The sequence below is a fragment of the Phascolarctos cinereus genome, unplaced genomic scaffold (assembly GCF_003287225.1).
Source record: "Phascolarctos cinereus isolate Bilbo 61053 unplaced genomic scaffold, phaCin_HiC Scaffold_4;HRSCAF=312, whole genome shotgun sequence".
NCBI lineage: Eukaryota > Metazoa > Chordata > Mammalia > Diprotodontia > Phascolarctidae > Phascolarctos > Phascolarctos cinereus.
The window spans coordinates 46,987,866-47,006,393 of NW_027555847.1; the positions used below are offsets into that span (position 1 = coordinate 46,987,866).

General features: G+C 40.4%; 1 protein-coding gene across 9 annotated transcripts in view; it reads left to right on the forward strand.

The window, feature by feature from the left end:
• Nucleotides 1-18,528, forward strand: part of ITPR1 (inositol 1,4,5-trisphosphate receptor type 1) — a 393,174-nt gene that overhangs the window by 301,880 nt on the left and 72,766 nt on the right. For all 9 annotated transcript variants that reach the window (XM_078152159.1, XM_078152160.1, XM_078152161.1 and 6 more), the window contains 6 exons: nucleotides 1,667-1,923; nucleotides 8,557-8,757; nucleotides 10,710-10,820; nucleotides 13,097-13,192; nucleotides 15,835-15,957; nucleotides 17,211-17,315. In XM_078152159.1, coding sequence (XP_078008285.1) covers nucleotides 1,667-1,923; nucleotides 8,557-8,757; nucleotides 10,710-10,820; nucleotides 13,097-13,192; nucleotides 15,835-15,957; nucleotides 17,211-17,315 — 893 coding nt within the window. The remainder of the gene's footprint in view (nucleotides 1-1,666; nucleotides 1,924-8,556; nucleotides 8,758-10,709; nucleotides 10,821-13,096; nucleotides 13,193-15,834; nucleotides 15,958-17,210; nucleotides 17,316-18,528) is intronic.

Here is an 18,528-nt window from a genome sequence, read left to right on the forward strand (position 1 = left end):
TCTGCCTGCTCGTTGTTTCTTATGGAACAATAGTATTCCATTACGTTCATATACCACAGCTTGTTCAGCCATTCCCCAGTTGATGGGCATCCCCTCAATTTCCAATTCTTTGCCATCACAGAAGGAGCTGCTATAAATATTTTTGTACATGTGGGTCATTTTCCTGTTTTTATGATCTCTTTGGGATACATATCTAGAAGTGGTATTACTGGGTCAAAGGGTATGCACACTTTTAAAGCCCTTTGAGCATAGTTCCATATTGCTCTTCAGAATGGTTGGATCAGTTGACAACTCCACCAACAATGCATTAATGTTCCAATTTTCTCACATTTTTTCCAACGTTTATCATTTTCCTATTTTGTCATGTTGGGCTCCCCATTTCTTTCCAAAGACATTTTAGTCCTAGGAGCTATATTTTAAGAATCACATTAACAAATTGGAGCTTATCCTGAGGAGGGTGACTATAGTTAGGAAAGGCCAGCAGATGATGTCCTATAAAAACAATTTGAAGGAACCTAGGGAAGGATAGCTTGGAAAAGAGACATGATAACCATTTTCAAATATTTGAAGGATTCCCATGTATAAGGAGGAATTAGACTTGTCCTGCTTTGCCCCAGAAGGCAAAGCGTAGCACCATGTGTAGGAATTACTAATGGGCAGATTTGCTAGAAGGAAATAAACTTCCTAACAATTAAAGCCATCTAAAACTGAAATGGATTGCTTTGGCAGCTGGTAGGTTTCCAGTCACAAAAGCTCATGAATTGGTTACTGGATGACCTTTTACTAAGGAGGTATAGTACTGGAGAATTCCTGTTTAGCTATGAGTTGAGTCATAATGACCTTTTGGGTCCTTTCCACTTCTGTGATTGAATGACTTTGATCTGGTATTCAAGACTCCCCATAATAAGACTCTAACCTGCCTGCAGGTTTTTCCCCTTCATGTGGTTTATATTCTAGCCAAGGCCCTGCCACCTGTTGCCCAATTTCATCTTTCCCTCTCCCATCTCCATTTATTTGTTATCCCTAGAATGCAATTTCACCTCTTGTCTTCATATACATAAATCCATTTCAGGTGATTCTTCCTCCAAGGACCTTAATGATAAAGGACTTTTAACCTCATGATTTTTCAACTATACATGACCTCTCTTAGGAGATATAGAGTATGGAACACTGTATTTGGAACTGAGAAGACCTGAGTTCAAAGCCCACCTGTGATTTTTCCCAACTGCATGACCAGTAGCAGGTCACTGAACCTCTCTGAGCCTTTCCTCCTTTACGAATGAAGGGCTTGGACTAGGTAGCGTCCAAGATTCTTTGAATTTTGATTTGCTATACTAATTAGAACAAAATGCTCAGCTTATGTTTGTTTTTGTTTCTTATTTGGATTATATGACTCTCCAGTCCTCCTCTTCCTTACACACACACGCACATACACACACACACACACACACACACACACACACACACACACATATGTATGTATGTTTGGGCTCTCCTTCTGCATCATAAATTTCTTAAGAAGAGAAACTCCCTTGTTTCATCTCTGCTTCCTCAGCATGTAGTCTAGGGCGCCACATTTAGTCAATGCTCAATAAATGTTTGTTGAGTTTAGAACCCAGCAGTTCCTCTTAGGATTATATCATTTGTTATTTAAAATGTGTTCTAGCAAAAGAGCCTTCAACCCAGATAACAGAAGAGGTCCGAGACCAGTTATTGGAGGCTTCCGCTGCCACCAGGAAAGCTTTCACTACCTACAGAAGAGAGGCCGATCCGGAAGACCATTTCCCATCTGGAGAAGGTGGAACCCAAGCCACACCAGACAAACCCAAAGATGACTTGGAGATGAGTGCCGTGATCACAATCATGCAGCCCATCCTCCGTTTCTTACAGCTCCTCTGTGAAAACCACAACCGAGATCTTCAGGTAGGAGGGCAGCGAGTATCTGACGACACTGGACCTCTCATATTTGTGGTGTTTCTGATCTGGGCTTCTTCTCTAAAACTTTTACAACTTGCTTCGGTTCCTTTTGTTCAGCTATTTGTGACACTTTAAGAAGCTAGAGACATGAGCAGTTCTCTAAAGTGAAAGTTTAGGGCAACTTTGTTAGGTAGGCCTAACAAGGCCTTTTCAAAAGGCCATTTGTTTGTTGGCTCCAAGTGATAAAGGAAGGCATACAACTCCCCCCCCCCCATCATTCCCATGAGAAAGAAGATCATTGTAGGAAGGTTACTGTCTTTCTAATGGGGGGGGAGAGAGAGAGAGAGAGAGAGAGAGAGAGAGAGATTGAGATTGATAGATTGTGTGTCAACCATTCTGTAAGAGAGACAGTCGGCCTAAACCATGGCACCTTACTAGCACCTTTCTCTAATACCTCTCTAATACAGGACCTTGGGAAAGCCATCCCTTCTTTATGAAGCTCTCACATCTGAGAGCTCTAGAGACCAATGTGGCAGTGCACAAGAAGCTATTCTAGTCTAGAGTTTCTCCACCTTTTTGGGGTCAGGGACCTCTCTGAGAGTTGGAAGCCTATGGACCCTTTCAAAGAATTAATGTTTTTAAGTGCATAAAGCAAAATACATAGAATTACGAAAGAAACCAATTGCATATTGAAATACAATTAACAAAAAAAATTTTTTTAATGGATCCCAGGTTAATAAGAACCCCAATTGCAGTCCATGGTTGACAAGGTAGAAAAGGATCCTTTTAAAATCTTTGCATTAATGATTTCCTCCAGGATGTGCCATCCTTGGTGGCACGGAGAGTATAATGCTGGACTTGGAGTCAGGAAGACATGAGTTCTGATGCTACTTCAGACGCTTATGAGCTGTGTAACCCTAGACAAGTCACTTAACTTCTGTACACCTCAGTTTCTTCATCTGTAAATTAGGGACAATAATATCACCTACCTTACAGGGTTGTTACAAGGATGAAATAAGATAATATCTGCGAACCATTTAGCAAACCTTAAAGTGCTTAAAAAAAAAGTCCTAGTTATTATTGTTGTTGTTATCATGGCCCATAAACTGGTTCCAACTAATCTGCAATGGTATTTCGCTTTCTCTTGGGCATGTAGGAGACTCTGTGCACATTCTATTATGACACAGGGGTGATGGTGGAAAAGAAGCAGTTGTCCCACTTGTAACTTGTTCACTTTGAGCCCAGATAATGAAATCTTGCTTGAATGACCCAGAATCAACAAAATATTGCTACTGCTGGGAGGCTGCATCCAGCACTTGGTACAATCCCTGGCCCGTAGAAGGCGTTTAAAAGAAATGCTTTCTGATTGATTGATTGTTTGAAGTGAGATTTGTAAATTAAAAAGACCAATTTAGAATTTTGACATTTGGTAGCAATTGCAGCTACTTAAAAAAAGTTAAGTTAAAAAAAAACACACCTAAAAATCTTTGGTTCTTTTTTTTCTGGTCAATTGCATAGCCATAGCCTCCATGTGGGTTGGCTTTTGTGCAAAGGAGAATTTTTTTTTTTAATTTTGAGAGAGGTGTGCTCTGTGATTGGTTAGGACTGTTGGTTATAAGACAGTGTTAATACCATCGGCCACAAGGGAAATGGTGAGAGGAAAGATGGTGGAGCCAGTGCATGTACACCGCTGCCCCTCTACTAGGAAAACAAAGTGAGGGCTCTTTTGATAATTAATCACTGGGTTCCATATTCATGTAGTGATGGGACTCGTTGTATAATGACCAATTGGAATTGAGTTAGCTCTGGGCAATAAACAGGTACTTAGCTGTCTTGTCCAAAGTCTTCCATTTGTACTCTGACCTCAGGTTTCACAGAGCAATAATACTGAAATTATGATAGCCCCATTCTCAGCTGATGACCCAGGCCTTTCTTCAGTTCCTGTGGTTTACTTTTTCTGTGCAAGCATGAAAGGCTAAACTCAGTAGCACATTTAATTGTGGTTCCTTGTTGACATCCCTCTCATTAATTGGCCCTGTAGTTTTCTCATTCCTTTTTTCTTCTCATCCTTCCCTCTACCTCCAAACGCCATCCGAACTATATCTAAAAGAAGAGGTTTTAAGTTCATTAAGGCATTTTCGGCCAACTTGACTATTATGTCAGTCTTTATAGCCAAATTTCCCTTACGGTAAATTTACCTCTTAGGTGAAATTTCCTTAAGGTAAGACCTGTTGGGTGCTTCTGTAACTAAACTGCTTTAGGTGAGCTCTGTGAAGGAACCACCAAATCTTAAATTTCTGTCTATGAGAAACATTCATATTATAAGATTCCACTGCAGCTCAATAAAAGAATTCATGTATCTTAGAGACAGAGGGAACATTAGTGATATTCCAGGCCATTCTCCCACTAAATATAAGAATCCCTTCCTATGTCCCCAGCAGATGGTCATCTGCCTGTCCCTGAATAGCAGCAGTGATGTGGAACTCATTACCTAACGAAGCAATCAGTCAACAAGCATTAGTTGTTTACTATGGGCCAGACATTATGCCAAATCCTGGGGATAGAAAGAAAAATAAAAAGCGATCACTGACCTCAAGGAGCTTCCATTTGAATGGGGGAGACAGGTATAGAAATAGATACACACAAGATACATACGGTCTAGATGGAAGGCAGCCTTAGAAAGGCACTAGTAGCTGGGGGGTCAGGAAGGCCTTCTGTGGAAGGTGGTAGTAACAGTTCTAGTTAGAAAAAAAAATGTTGTTGTTGTTTGACAAAAGATTTATTTGCAGTTTGGAACATAAGCTTTCCTCATCCAGATGTAGTCCTCAGTTACACGTGTGATTAAGCAGGGGCAGGTTTGCTTATCTATCACATGGGCCTCTTTGAATTGCTTAAACATTGGCACAGGGTTCTCAGATGAATCGATCTGAAGCCTTGCATTGAGAAGGCTTCCCAAAAAAACTTACTTTTCAAGGTTTAAAAAAAAATGAGGCTTGTATCTTCCATAGATTTTTGAGAAGTCTTCATATTTAGGGTTCAAATAGTGTGTACAAGTTATTGCTTGAAGGGCTATACAACATGTACCTCTAAAACATTGTGTCATATGTGGGTCTCCTTCCCAACCAAGTTGATTTTTTTCCCCCTAAGAACTTAAATTTTTTTTATGTGGGGTTACATTAGCTGATGTAAAACCCTTCTATTCCTTGATCTGTCTTGGGGGCTCCTGACTACAAGGCTAGTTGTTGGGTTAGAGTTTGTTAGAAAGAGAGATTTTTGGAGATTTAACTCAACGCAAGAAATAGAATTAGTGTCACAGTATCTCAAAATTGAATGGATCCTCAGAGAATAACCTCTCCGTACATATACCATCTAGCCTTTGCCTGAAAACTTCCAGGGAGGGATGGGGAGCTCACTGCTTTCTGGGGCAGCCCATTCCACTTTGGAATATCTAATTTTTAGAAAGTTACCAGTTGGGTTAGGAAAACAGTGGTATCTTTTAAATAGTTTTCCCATCTCACTTTAATTAGGATAATCTTCAATGTTTTTCTGTAATCTTCATAATGATTATTCTTCTTAGATATGGATCAATCAAAATGAAAAATTCTGACTTTGCCAAACTGTTTATTAATAGTTTTGTCACCTTTGACTTGAAGTATTCCGGAATTCCTTGTGAAGGACTTTTATTTACTTTACATGGGTATATTTTTCACTTCTTTTGAGTCTTCATCTGTGAAGTCAGTTTCCCCTTTTCCTTAGGTTAATAATTATACCTGATGAATTGTTTTTCATTGAAGTTAGAAAATGTGTGCCTATGGCAAATCTTAGGGAAATGTAAGAAAAAGTACTGTAAGAGGCAAAGATTGACATGTTCTCTAAACAAAGAATAGAAGGCTAAAAAGTCAGTGGTAAGTGGTAGCCTCAGTTTAGCAGGAAAGATGAAGGTTAGATGCTAGGAAACACAATTAAACTCTAGGGAGGTATAGAATACCTCTCCCCTGCCTGAGTTGATTTAGGGATAATCCTTCCAAAACTACCGAAGGTGACTTCCAGAGTCCTTAACAGCCCTGAGATTCCACGAACTTTTGAGTAGTGCTTTTTTTTGGACCTTGAGTTTCCCTCTTTACCATGAACTTCTCTTACACTAAATTAATACTTGTGAAAATCATTTAAAGTATGTCAGTACAGAGAAACTGATCTGTAAGCAAAGGCTCCTCCTCAATGGTGATTTTCTTTCAAGTTGAAATTTAATAAGAGGCAGCATCTCTCTTTCTCTGCACAGAAAGGAAAAAAAAAACATAGCCACTTGAGGTAATCAGTTAGCAATGCAAGTCACTTAGGGATTTGAAAAGGGATTCAGAGTGTCATAGAAACCCAGTTTTGGTTTTTTTATATGTATCTGTTTTGTTGTGGTTGGTTTAGCAGTCAAGTGCTAGGAACCTCTTTAAAAGGAGCCGAATGATATAAGTTATACTCAAGCTTTGGAAGTATAGGAGCAAATCTGCTTTAGAATTCATACTATGAGGAATGCAATTATAAATTGAATTTCTGTCATTTTCATTATTTTTCATAACAATAAAATGCTTTCCTTTGTAAAATTAGACTTGGACTAATGTTATTTATTTTGCATTCTTCCAAATGACTTATTGATAGCCATGGGCCCAGAAAGTAGCAATTTTGTAGCTAGCAGTAAAAGCCATCAAGATACCAAATGGTACATAGAATACCAGGCTTGTAATCAGGAAGACCTAGATTCAGCTCCTGCTTCTGACACTTATCAGAGAAAAAAAAGTGACTTGACCTTTGTATACTTCAAGCAATTCCCTAGGCCTTGCCTTTTAAGTCCTAGATGGATGGTGACATGCATTGGTATGGGGAGTTGCTGTATTAGCATTTCCCGCAAAGTAATGAAATCACAGATCAAATAAACTCCCTCTGGCATTTAAAAGTTTCTTCAGTCTGCCTTTCCTGCCTCCCAACCTGCCTTTCCAGCCTGCTTACATTTTACTTCCCTTCACATATACATAGCTCCCATTCTCCTTGCCTTTCCACTGCCTGTCCCCTATCCCTGAAGTGTAATCCTTCTTTACTTCTGCTTCTTAGAATCTTTGATTTGGCTCCAGCTACTCAAAGCCTTTCCTGATATGCCTCGCTACTAATGCCTTTCTTCCAGAATTTCCTTTTATTTGTTATGTATATATTTTGTGTAGAGCTTTATGAGAGGCATTGTGACTGAAGAGAGAGAGTGTGTCAGCCATGGAGCCTAGGCTGCAGGCCTACCTCTGACACATATTGGCTATGTGACCCTCTCAAGTCATTGGGACCCATCAGTGCTGTGGGCAGCTCTTCAAGGGGACCCATCTCCAGCCGTAAAGAGAGTTTTCTTATCTGTGATTTCCCTATGCCAGTGAAATCATAGGGTCTGGTCCCTATCCTATGTCTTTATGTATTTGATCTCTACCCTAATAAAATATAATCTCCTTGAGGGCAGGGATTGTTTCATTTCTGTCTTTGTATACTAGTGCCTGACAGTGCCTGGCATAAAGGAGGCCCATGTTTAATTAATGCGTTGTGTTTTTGGTTTTGTTTTTGTTTTTCTTGATTGATTTGATCAGTCATGTATAAAAGCTAAAGCATGAGGGATTGGGGAAATAATGTGCTTAATGGGAGGAACAGAACATTGCAGTGGGTGACCCAGGAGGGTAATTCTCTTCTTTCTTCAGCAATTAAATATGATCTCTCCACCAGTGGTATCTTATTATAAGGCAGGGGTTCTTAACCAGGGATCCAAGGATTCACATGTAGAGTTTAGGAGACTTAAGCAGGAAAAAAGAATCACATCATTATTTCAGCATAATTGGTTTGCTTTGTAGGCTTTTATATTTTATTTTAAAAACAGTATTCTGAGGAGGGGTTTGCAGTCCGCCAACACACCCCTAATATGGGGATCCTTGCCTCCCATGGAGCCGTGTGCCCCAAACCTAAGACATTCTGACCTCCCTTGAGCAGGAGAAGGTCGAGCCAGATTCCTGGGCTTTTTGTGTATTTGTGTGGTAGCACTTAGACTGGGCTGCTTCCCTAAAAGGGCAGTGGACCTTTAACAGTCACTTAGCAGCTAAGCTTACATCACCACCTGCTCATCAGATCCACTTCCCTCTCAGCGTGGTCCTATAGAAGAAGCTTGGATTGAAGGCTGAGAGTGTGTGTGTGTGTGTGTGTGTGTGTGTGGTTGCACACACACTCTAGCATATTTGTGTCCGTGCCCAAACAAGGGGGTAAGAAATGGACTGGGAAATGAGATAATGCAAGGAGGCAGTAGGAGTGTGAAATGAGTGCTCCTAGAGGCTACTCTCCCCCTCATTTGATAGAACAGTGTCTCTTCTGAAAGCTATTCATATTATATAACAGCCACTGCCAGTAGTGTACTGCTTATTGGAGGCCCCATTTTTATTCTCTGTTCAGCACCATGCTGAGTCATTGTTCATAATTGTTGATTGTCCAAACTAAAGCACTACCATGTTCAGGGAGCCTAATGAAATGGCACCATAATAACTTTTTTTAATACCTTGTCTCCACCTTTCTTCTCCCCCCCTTCCCCTTACCCCAACTCTCTCTTTTCCATGGGAAAATGTCCAATTCCAGAACTTTCTTCGTTGTCAAAACAATAAGACCAACTACAACTTGGTGTGTGAGACGTTGCAGTTTCTGGATTGCATTTGTGGGAGTACGACCGGAGGGCTGGGACTTCTTGGTCTGTATATAAATGAGAAGAATGTCGCACTCATCAACCAGACCCTGGAAAGTCTGACTGAATACTGTCAGGGCCCTTGCCACGAAAACCAGGTAATCGAGTGCTCATCCTCTGAAGAAACATGAGGCCCTCTTTAATCAGGAATAGCAGCGCCGACCCTGAGTCAGGCTTTGCTCCAGAGGCCAGGCAAGATCTCCAGCGAGCATCTCTCTTTTGGCTTGTGGAGTAGCCTGCTTTTTCCAGGAACTGAGAAATATCATCAGTGACCCATTGCTCCTAGAAATTTTGACAGCCTGAGGCTGCAGAAACTTAGTCTACTTTGTAAAAATTTTCCAACTCTTTGCTAGTAAAAGGACCCTTTACCTAAGCGTAAGTGAAAATTCAGTGCTATTCAAATTAGAACAACTTATAGTATACCAGTAATCTAAAACTAACTGTGCTTGGCCCAGCTCTGTGATTGGTGCTATGATTGTCAGAAGGTGGCCTCTTCCCCAAGATACTTCAGATCCCATAGAAGAGCGAACAGATACTTCCAAACCCATGAAACAGAATGATTAAGAGGCTGCTAGGTGGCAGAGTGGATAAAGCACCTACCTGAAGTCAGGAAGAATTGAGTTCACATGTGGTATCAGACACTAGCTGTGGGACAAATCACTTAACTGTCGCCTCAGTGTGCTCATCTATAAAATGAGGATAATAACAGCACCTACCTCCCAGTGTTGTAAGAATCAAATAAGATAGATAGTAATTGTAAAACATTTAACACAGTCCCTGGCACAGAATGAGTGCTACTTAAGTGGTAGTTATTATTATTATTATTCCAGATCATGTGTTAAGTTGTATAGTATAAACTAAAGCACTGTCAAAATTCTGAAAAGGAAAAGATTACTGCAGTTTGAAATTTCCTGAGGAATAGGTCATGGCCGAAATCAGCCTTGAGCTTTGGGATTTAGGTTAGGATCCTTGATGATTTTTGCCCAGTATGCTCTTTACCTGGTAGTAACTCACTGCTTTGTGTACCCTATGAGACCTAGGAATCTGTGTGATTCTGACCTGTGCTGAGTATTCAGGTCTCTTTGAGAGATTAATGTGATTCTAGCCACAATAGCCATATTGCCATTACAAAAGAAACAGGAAAAAGTTTTTCTAAAGAGCTCTACTCAGTAGCCAAATGAAAACTCAGTCGAAACTCTGGACATGGGATGGGATAGGGAGTTGAATTCCATGGAGTTTGTTTATGTGAATGGAACCACTCAAGGGCCAGGCAACTCATTTCTGTGTATTAAGGTATATTTTATTAAATGTGAAAATGAAGAGGAAACCATTGAAAAGGGGTTTACATTCCTGAGGGCTTCCTGAGACATATTTAAATTAAAATGAAGATGCAGTGAAACAGAGTGTTACAGGATTGGGATCAGGAAGTGGTGTGTCTACTATCTACCAAGGAATTTTGCTATCATTTCAGACTTCCATTTCTACAGCACAGAATGGAGCGAAAGCCCATCTAGGGGATGAAAGCAGTCTGTCAGTAGTTTGGTAGCAGATTATTAATCATGATATGTTGTGATTGGAATAGCAGACATATTCCCCATGTTTGGTATGTCCTTTAAACTCTAAGAGAAACTATCCTATATGAAAAGCAAGTTGTCATTAGAGATTGAAGCTTACCTTTGGGGGCGAGGTATAGAGGAGAAGGACCAATAATCAGTTTCAGTAACAAAGCATATTTTCTGAATTGTAGAAGTTGGACACGACCATTCTATCATTACAGCACTAAGGGACTTTCCTGAGACTCTTTTGTACATCATTCGACTGTTTACTGTTAATTCTGAAACTAGAGATTTTCATCTGTCTTATTTTTTTTTTACCACTTTCTCACGGAAAATTTGTAACTCTCCCCCCAGAAACATTATTTGGGGGGGAAATGATGACTGTCCATTTTGGTTAGGGGGATGGTAATAAGCATTGTGTCAAAATTGCAATTAGTTTGTTGACTTTTTTACATTTGATTTGTAATTTGTGTGTGTGTGTGTTTGTGTCTCAGAACTGCATAGCTACTCATGAATCCAATGGCATTGACATAATCACGGCTTTAATCCTGAATGATATCAACCCTTTGGGAAAGAAGAGGATGGATCTTGTATTAGAGCTGAAGGCAAGTTATAATTGCACAGTGCAAGAGAGAGAGCTGGGAAGATGCTGTGTTCTGCCTCACTTTAGGAAGTTGTCTCCCATGAAAACGAATGGATAGATTAAATTAGAGACCACAATAGGAGTTTCAAGTAAAACGTCTCTTCTAAACAAAGACCTCTTCCTGGACACCCCTTGTTTAGTCCCATGATGTGACCTTACTGTGTAAAGCAAAAACACCCATTTTACATGTCATTCTAGAACTAAAAACATTGCTTCTGAGAGCATCGATCTAAAACAATGGAAATTCCATTCTTGTGATGGTATCTGATATTTTTCCCCTTGCTTGGTCAGTGGAGGGGTAATATACACCAGGCTGTTGGAGAATGGGGAGGAGTCAGGTGCTTCAGGTTGGCAAAGATGTGCTCTGAGTCATACAGATTTTTTTTTAACATTTTATACAAGCCTTAGCACACAGTGGGTAATTAGTAAATGTCTCAAAGTCATGGCAGTCATAGCATAATAACCAGGAATGGACCCTTGAGTCTGCGAATAGCATCACTAGATTTGCCACAGATGGCTTTCATTAAATAGCAGATCTTAAGCTATAAGTGATATTTTGGTCACCTAATATATAGCAAAGTGGTCCCGATGAACTGAGGACATGACTCCAAGGTGTTGGCTTTACCACCTCACCTCTTAGGTGTCTAAGAAAGGAGCAGTGGTCTCTATATCATACTTAGTAGCTGGCAGAACTTTCTGAGGGAGGGGGAAGTGTTCCAGGGATGTCTTGCTGTCTCTGAGAACTGAACCTGTAAATCAACTTGGTGTTTATAATGTACACTTTTTTATCTTAGTGATTTTTAAAAAATCCCTCTTGGGCACATTTCCTATTTAATTCTTGTCCATATTCAGGGCATGTTGTAATTTGCCCTGTCTTCTCCTCACTGGTTCCCAGGACTTTTTAATTATCTTAAGCAGTCCTGAAACTCATGTGAAACACACAGCAGAGAAACTGGCCTGCCTCTCCAGTAGAAGTATGTCACAGGAAAGACAGGTCGTTAGTAAAGGCTCTTGACACTGAGATAACTCCTTAGGCGTGGTAAGGTCCTGCTTATTCCTCCTTCACTGTTTAAAAAAGGATAATTGGAAGCAGTAGTTGACAGTTTTTAAAATATAACTTTAGAATGACTTTTCTTTTTTTGCTTTTTGGTCTTCCTAATTAGACAAATTGTATTAAAAAAAATTAGCCTGAATTAAGCAGCAGATTATTACTCCTTAGCCTCTAGTTTGCCATTTATCAACAGTGTGAACTGTAAGTAGCTAAAATGAATTGAGGATTTGAAGCACCACCAGTCAGGAAGTTTACCTATTAGAGAACACTGGGGGCATTTTCCCCCAAGGGAAGGTCACCTTTTGCCAGGACAGCAAATAGGTTGAATTGGCTTGACCTTTGATGAACTGGAACAGCTTTTCGTCCTGTGTTCTAAGAGGCTAAAACCAGTTATGAAATTTAGTATAGCATTAGGCTCTGAAATTGGGCCAAGCCAAAAGAAATCTAGTATGTAGGCAAATAATGGATTTAGAGCCACTGGAAAACCTGATTCAGGCACTGCCCCTTTTTCCTGTTGATATTGATTGTAGGATGATCATTACAATATTAATGATTAGAATAGCAAATAACAATGATTGACATTTACATAGGGCTTTAAAGTTGGCAAAGTACTTTTCAACCATTGTCATATTTGAGCCCTATATAGGAACCCTGTGAGATGGTGCTACAGATGGTGCTATGATTCCTCCCATTTTACACACAATCTGGGAAGAGTTGATGGGCAATACTTTAAGGAAGTGAATAATTTTTGTCAATTATCTTTTGAGGCCACTCCCACAGAAATGGATGTAGTTGAGTTCTTCAGAAGTGGCGTGTCCCAGTGTGTGGTAGCAGGGATATGCTCTCTGCACATCCACTTCTAAAATTCTTTTCTTAAGTAGAACTGCTTTTACATCAGGGTATTGAGAAATGAGGCAAAAAAAGTTATGCAGAAACTTGGCCCCGGTCTAACCTGTATGTACTCTCTGTATGCTTCTGTGGGCTGGAAGTCACGTGGACCTGGGTGAATATGATCTTTACCCAGAGGTCAGCCGTGTAGTAAAAAGTTCAGCCCATGGTATCATCTCAGTGGAGTGACAAAAGAGGTGTCATGCCTGTCCATTTAACTGGGATGCAAATGTAAGGATGGCCTTTTTCTGCAGCCACTGACCTGCTTTTTTTCTTCTCTTTTTTTTTCCTTCACCTAGAACAATGCATCTAAATTACTCCTGGCCATCATGGAAAGTAGGCATGACAGTGAAAATGCTGAAAGGATATTATACAACATGAGACCAAAGGAACTGGTAAGCATTGTTCACGTTGTGCCCGAGCTACACATCCTGCCTACTGACTTAACTCGTCACGTACACCCCTATCGGTGGCCTGCTCGCTGTCACCTCGATGTGCTTTGCATTTCCCCATCTCTGCACCTTTGCTCATTCCCTTTAAAGCCCTTACTTCAGTGCTTGGATTGAGCCGAGATCTCATCCATATAGGCGCTGCCTTCACCAGTGCAGATGGTAGCCTATTCATGCTTGCCTGTCCTGTGGGTCTATGTAAATGTCCTTCTGGTGGGCCGCTCAGTGTGCTGAGGGCCTTTCTCTAGGACTCTTAACATCACATGGATACCGGTAGCGCCCACTAACAGGTCGTCAGTTGTTCCCAGCTTTGCGGCATGACTGATCCATCTTCTCTTATGATCATGTATTTCTCTGCTGATATCCATTATGCTGCTTCTCCTGTTTGACTCTCTAGTACAGTCTCTTCATGGCCATTTGGATGGTGTGCACCTTGAAGGTCCTACACATCATTTAAGATCCAATTCCATTCCCACCTTTTCCATGAAGCCTTCTCTGATTCCCCTCATCCCCAAACCAGACATGACCCTTCCTTTGAGGTCTCATAGCACTTCCTTCCTCTCTCAAACACTCATCATAGTTCCATTTGGTATATTTATTTGTGTATGTGTCTCATCTCCCCTACTAGATTACAAATTCTATCTCACCAGTCTTTGTATCTACCTTACACAGTGCTTTGTATGTACTAGGTACTTAGTAAGGGTTGAATTTAAATTTGACTAAGCAAAGATTCCATTAAGAGGATAAGTAGAAATATCCAGATCCTTGGACTTTCAAGGAAGCTATCAGAATCAAAAATAAATAAATGAATGAATAAATAAATAAAATGAAATATTTTCATCCACTGTCTTGGGCAAGGCATGTAAACTATCTCATTGTAGTGATGGCAGTCTGCCACCTCTCTTTGGGTCTTCTTCATTAAGTCTTACTCTAGAAGCACTTTCTTTTTAATTCCCTATTTCCTTATCTAGGCCTGTGACTACATGAAGTAGTATCCTTGCAGAGTGCTGAAAAATTCAGCCTCCTGATGCCAGTGTTCTTTATGTAACTGGAGGTGATCTCCGTCAGTTCTCCGGTGCCAGTAATAAGTTATCCGTATTATAAAGAGAACATGGTTCACAAGTGTATTTTGAGGAATGATGCAAACTACTTGCTATGATTTCCAAGGAGGAAAAAGGTCTCACCCAGTTAATGTAAAAAACTGTGAGACCAGCAACAAAGAGAAACAGTGGGCTGAGTTGAGGACAGATTTTTGATATGGAATCTTCACTGACCTGCATGTATGTACCTTTTGCCACCCCACTCTGCCCTAATCTCTGGATAAACTTATGACTGAATATTAAGGTAATAGATTTAGAGCTGAAAGATACCTCAGAGGTGTCCTCTAGGCCAACTCCCTCATTTAACATTCAAAGACACTAAAGCCACAGCGGAGCTAATGACTTGTCCAAGGTCACATAGGTAGTAAGTAGCAGAGTCAGGATATAAACTCAAGTCCTCTGTCTCGACATTGATAAGACACTAATGACAACACACCCCAGAACTTTATTCTTCATGCTTACCAAAATGTATCTTTGGAAGTGTGGCTGAATTTTTTTTAGTTATACCCCACCACTGTTGATATCACCCTGGTCTCCAAGGTCTGAGTGGAATGTCATAAACCTCAGAAGGAAGTGCTCTAGAGATTTATGTAAATGGTTTTATGATGGCATGATGGAGGGGGTGGGGCAAGGCACAGAAGATCAGATTTGCCAGCTTAAGAAGAGGAGCCTCTTCCATCCCTGCTCCCATTGGGTCAACAAGGAGGTCCATATAAATTCATGGAGGCTGTCCCCTGACTTGTCATATCATGAATGGAAAGTGGCATAATGGAAGGTGTGGTATGTGAGCCCCTGGTTGCCAGTTGCCCCCTTGTGGTTAGAGAGTGCCAGTCTCTGGAATATAGTATATAAGGAATATCTGGCCCTTATATTCAATTCCCAGTTATCTGGAACTCAGGTAACCAGACGACTCAGATATTCATAACCCTTTTGGGAGGCTATGTTCTCCTAAGTACAACTGAAAAATAGAATTAACTAATAAACAAGCTGATAATGTGAATTTATTTTTTAAAAATCTGTTTCCAGACTGTGTCCTCGTATCAGTAGAAATTCCACCCATTCCCCATGTTCTATATCCAGTTTTCTATGTTGGATAGAGAATTAATATTTTTTACAGTGATGACACCAGGGCACTTATGTCTTCTGAATCATTAAAGATTAATAATTCAGTACAGTTTTTGCTTTAGTTGTTTTGTGTTCCAAGTATTTGGACATGAATAATACGTCTGTGACAAATATGATGACCCAATAAACTAGAATATTCATTTAACCAAAATATCCATTCTTTAACATGCTGGGGAAAATGGACATTTACTTTATTTTACTCTAGGGCATCTGAAAATGGATCAATTTGATGGATAATATTCATTGAATTGAATTGACTAAAATACAGACTATAGCAAAAGGTCTACTCACCATTATAATTATTGTGAGTTAGGTCCACATTTTCTCTGAGCAGAAATTTTATTTTCTTGCCCTGACCTGTAGGTGGAAGTCATCAAGAAGGCATACATGCAAGGTGAAGTGGAATTTGAGGATGGAGAAAATGGTGAGGATGTTGCTGCGTCTCCCAGGAATGTGGGCCACAACATCTACATTTTAGCTCATCAGGTAGGACGGACCAGCTCATAAGCATCTTTGTTTGCAAGGCTACCTTCCATTAAAAATGGCTGTGAAGAGACCCTGTTTTGCTTCACTTTATTGTTAGAAGCCTGTCCTTTGAATCCATTTTAGCGAGTTGACCAAACTTGCTGACTTCTGAGGTTTAGAATTCTACTTTTCCCATTTTCAACTATAATATGGCATCCCTTTCTTAAGAAAAGAAATTCTTGCATCCTTAAAGATCTCTAACATCAAGAAACCCCCTTTTTTCCTTTATTCCCAGTGATCTTTTAGCTAGAGAGAGTTGAAAGGTTTTCTAAAAGTACTGAAGTGATCATTTCTTAATTATCCAGAGAAACTCTGATTCCTTGGTTCTCTTTGGAGCTCCTTGGCCTTCAGACTTTTGACGTGGAGTGGTTTTAGCAGCATGTAGTACTTGGTACCTCAGCAGCAACGAAGCCAGTTTCCCAGCCGTGCTCCTGGGCTTGTTCTGATTTTAAGGCAGCCTTCCCAAACGTTGGCATATCTGAGCTCTGTTCCGAAGCACTTTCTCCATCTCTGGCGAGCATCGCCCACAAGTGTGCCTGTTGGATAATTACTTTCCCCTTCCCTTTCACCTGAGTAATCCAGTTAGACTTGTTATCCCAAGGTACTGGCATTATTACTTGTTCCTAGTATATAAGATAACGACATTGCACAGGCTGCTGGCAGCCCTTAAATGATAGGCATATTTACAACAGGAATACTTTTTTTGCATATTGCTGGAGGTGAATAACAGACAATCAGTATTCTGCTTTTTAAATGGAATTGAAAATATGGATGTCCCCCAGAGAGCCAGACAATGTCACCACCGTTATAAAATGTCATTTCTCTAACACCATTTCTCCCCGACCTCCTTGTTTACCGGCATCTAGCCATCCAAGGGAGCTTTCAAAATTTTTAGATTAGAAGAGGATCCAAGAGGTTGTACTGAAAATTCTTTCCTCTGCCTGGCTGAATAAGACCAGGGAAAAGCAGGACTTGGTGTGGGCAAAAGTGTTCTGTACTCTGTTCTGATTGATTCCCAAAATAAACTTTGTGTACATAGCACCTAGTTGGAATATAACGAGTCTACCATCGCCTTTGCCCTCCTGCTAATAACTTTGGTGGTTATTATGTATTCTTCTTACCAAGATTTGAAATGACATGTATGTGCGTTCCTGTTATAAAGAGAAATTGGGTCTCTCCTATTCCTTCCCCCCATCCCCATTCTTGTATTGCAGTTGGCTCGGCATAACAAAGAACTTCAGAACATGTTGAAACCCGGAGGTCAAGTAGAAGGAGATGAAGCTCTAGAATTCTATGCCAAACACACAGCACAAATTGAGGTAAAAAAAAAAAAAGTACAGTGAGCTCAAAGTGGTTTTAATTAAAGGACTTCAGAGGGACCTGAAAATCCATTGTTAAACCATAGATTGTTTGAGCTAGAAAGAGATCTAGAGATCAGATGGTCCATCCCCTTCTTTTTTATAGATGAGGAAACAACTTAATAGTAGAGCTAGGAATCAAACCCAGGTCTTCTGAATCTTAGCCATGTGGTCTCTCCCTCACTGTACCATTCATCTCAGGGGTCTTTTAAAAACCAGCTGCTTCCCTAGCAAGTCAAAGAATTATTAGCCAACCTTTGATCATGAGAGAATTGACCCAGAGAACTTAGAAAAAAATACCCTCTCACTGTTGGAGCAAATATTTGAACCAGCCAATGGTCAAAGCCAATGGTCAAAAATATCCTTAGGTGATATTTTAAATCTCTGGGCCATCTTCCTAAATTAACTAATTTTGTTGACTCTTTCACCAAACCCTCGTAGCTATGTTGACTGGCCAGATCAGTCTTGTGTTAAATGGCTATCAGATTATCTTAAGACCCATGATCATATGATCCTGTGCCTAGAAGCTGCCTTAATTAGGCCTGATTCTCTGGAACTGGACTGAGATGATTGCCTTAAACACAATAGAGTCTTCAGCTGTTCAAGTTAGAAGGGACCTTAGAGTCAGATCATCCTGCCCAGCCCCTCCCTTTCAGAAATGAAGATGCCAAGACCCTTACAAGGAAAGGGACTTGCCCAAGATGCTAAAGTGGCAAAGTTGGAGGCCAGACTCATCTCCTGACATGTGCTCTTACCACTGGACCACTTTGTCACAGAAACTCCAGTTGAAGGAAAGCATTATTATAGAGGGTCAAGTGGACAGTCATTTTCATTCGTCTTGTTCTCCTGACTTCTAAGTATATGTGCTTAAATTTGAAAATATGTTTTAGACTACATTGATTGATCCAGTATTAAGGATCAGAGCTAGGAACATTTTAAGGTATTAAAGTATCCTTGGACTCTGACTCTAGAACCACGAAGGCTCTGATAAGTGAGTTTCTTCCATTATCTTAACTAGGTTGACATCGCCAAGCAGCGCCTCCTCAGTTGTGCCCCACCCTCCCTTTCAGTGTTTCCTTTATGTATTCCCTTCTTCCCCCCCCAACCCCTCCTAAAATGTAACCTCTTTGAGGGCTGGAACTCTTTTGGCTGCTTATATTTGTATTACTGGCAT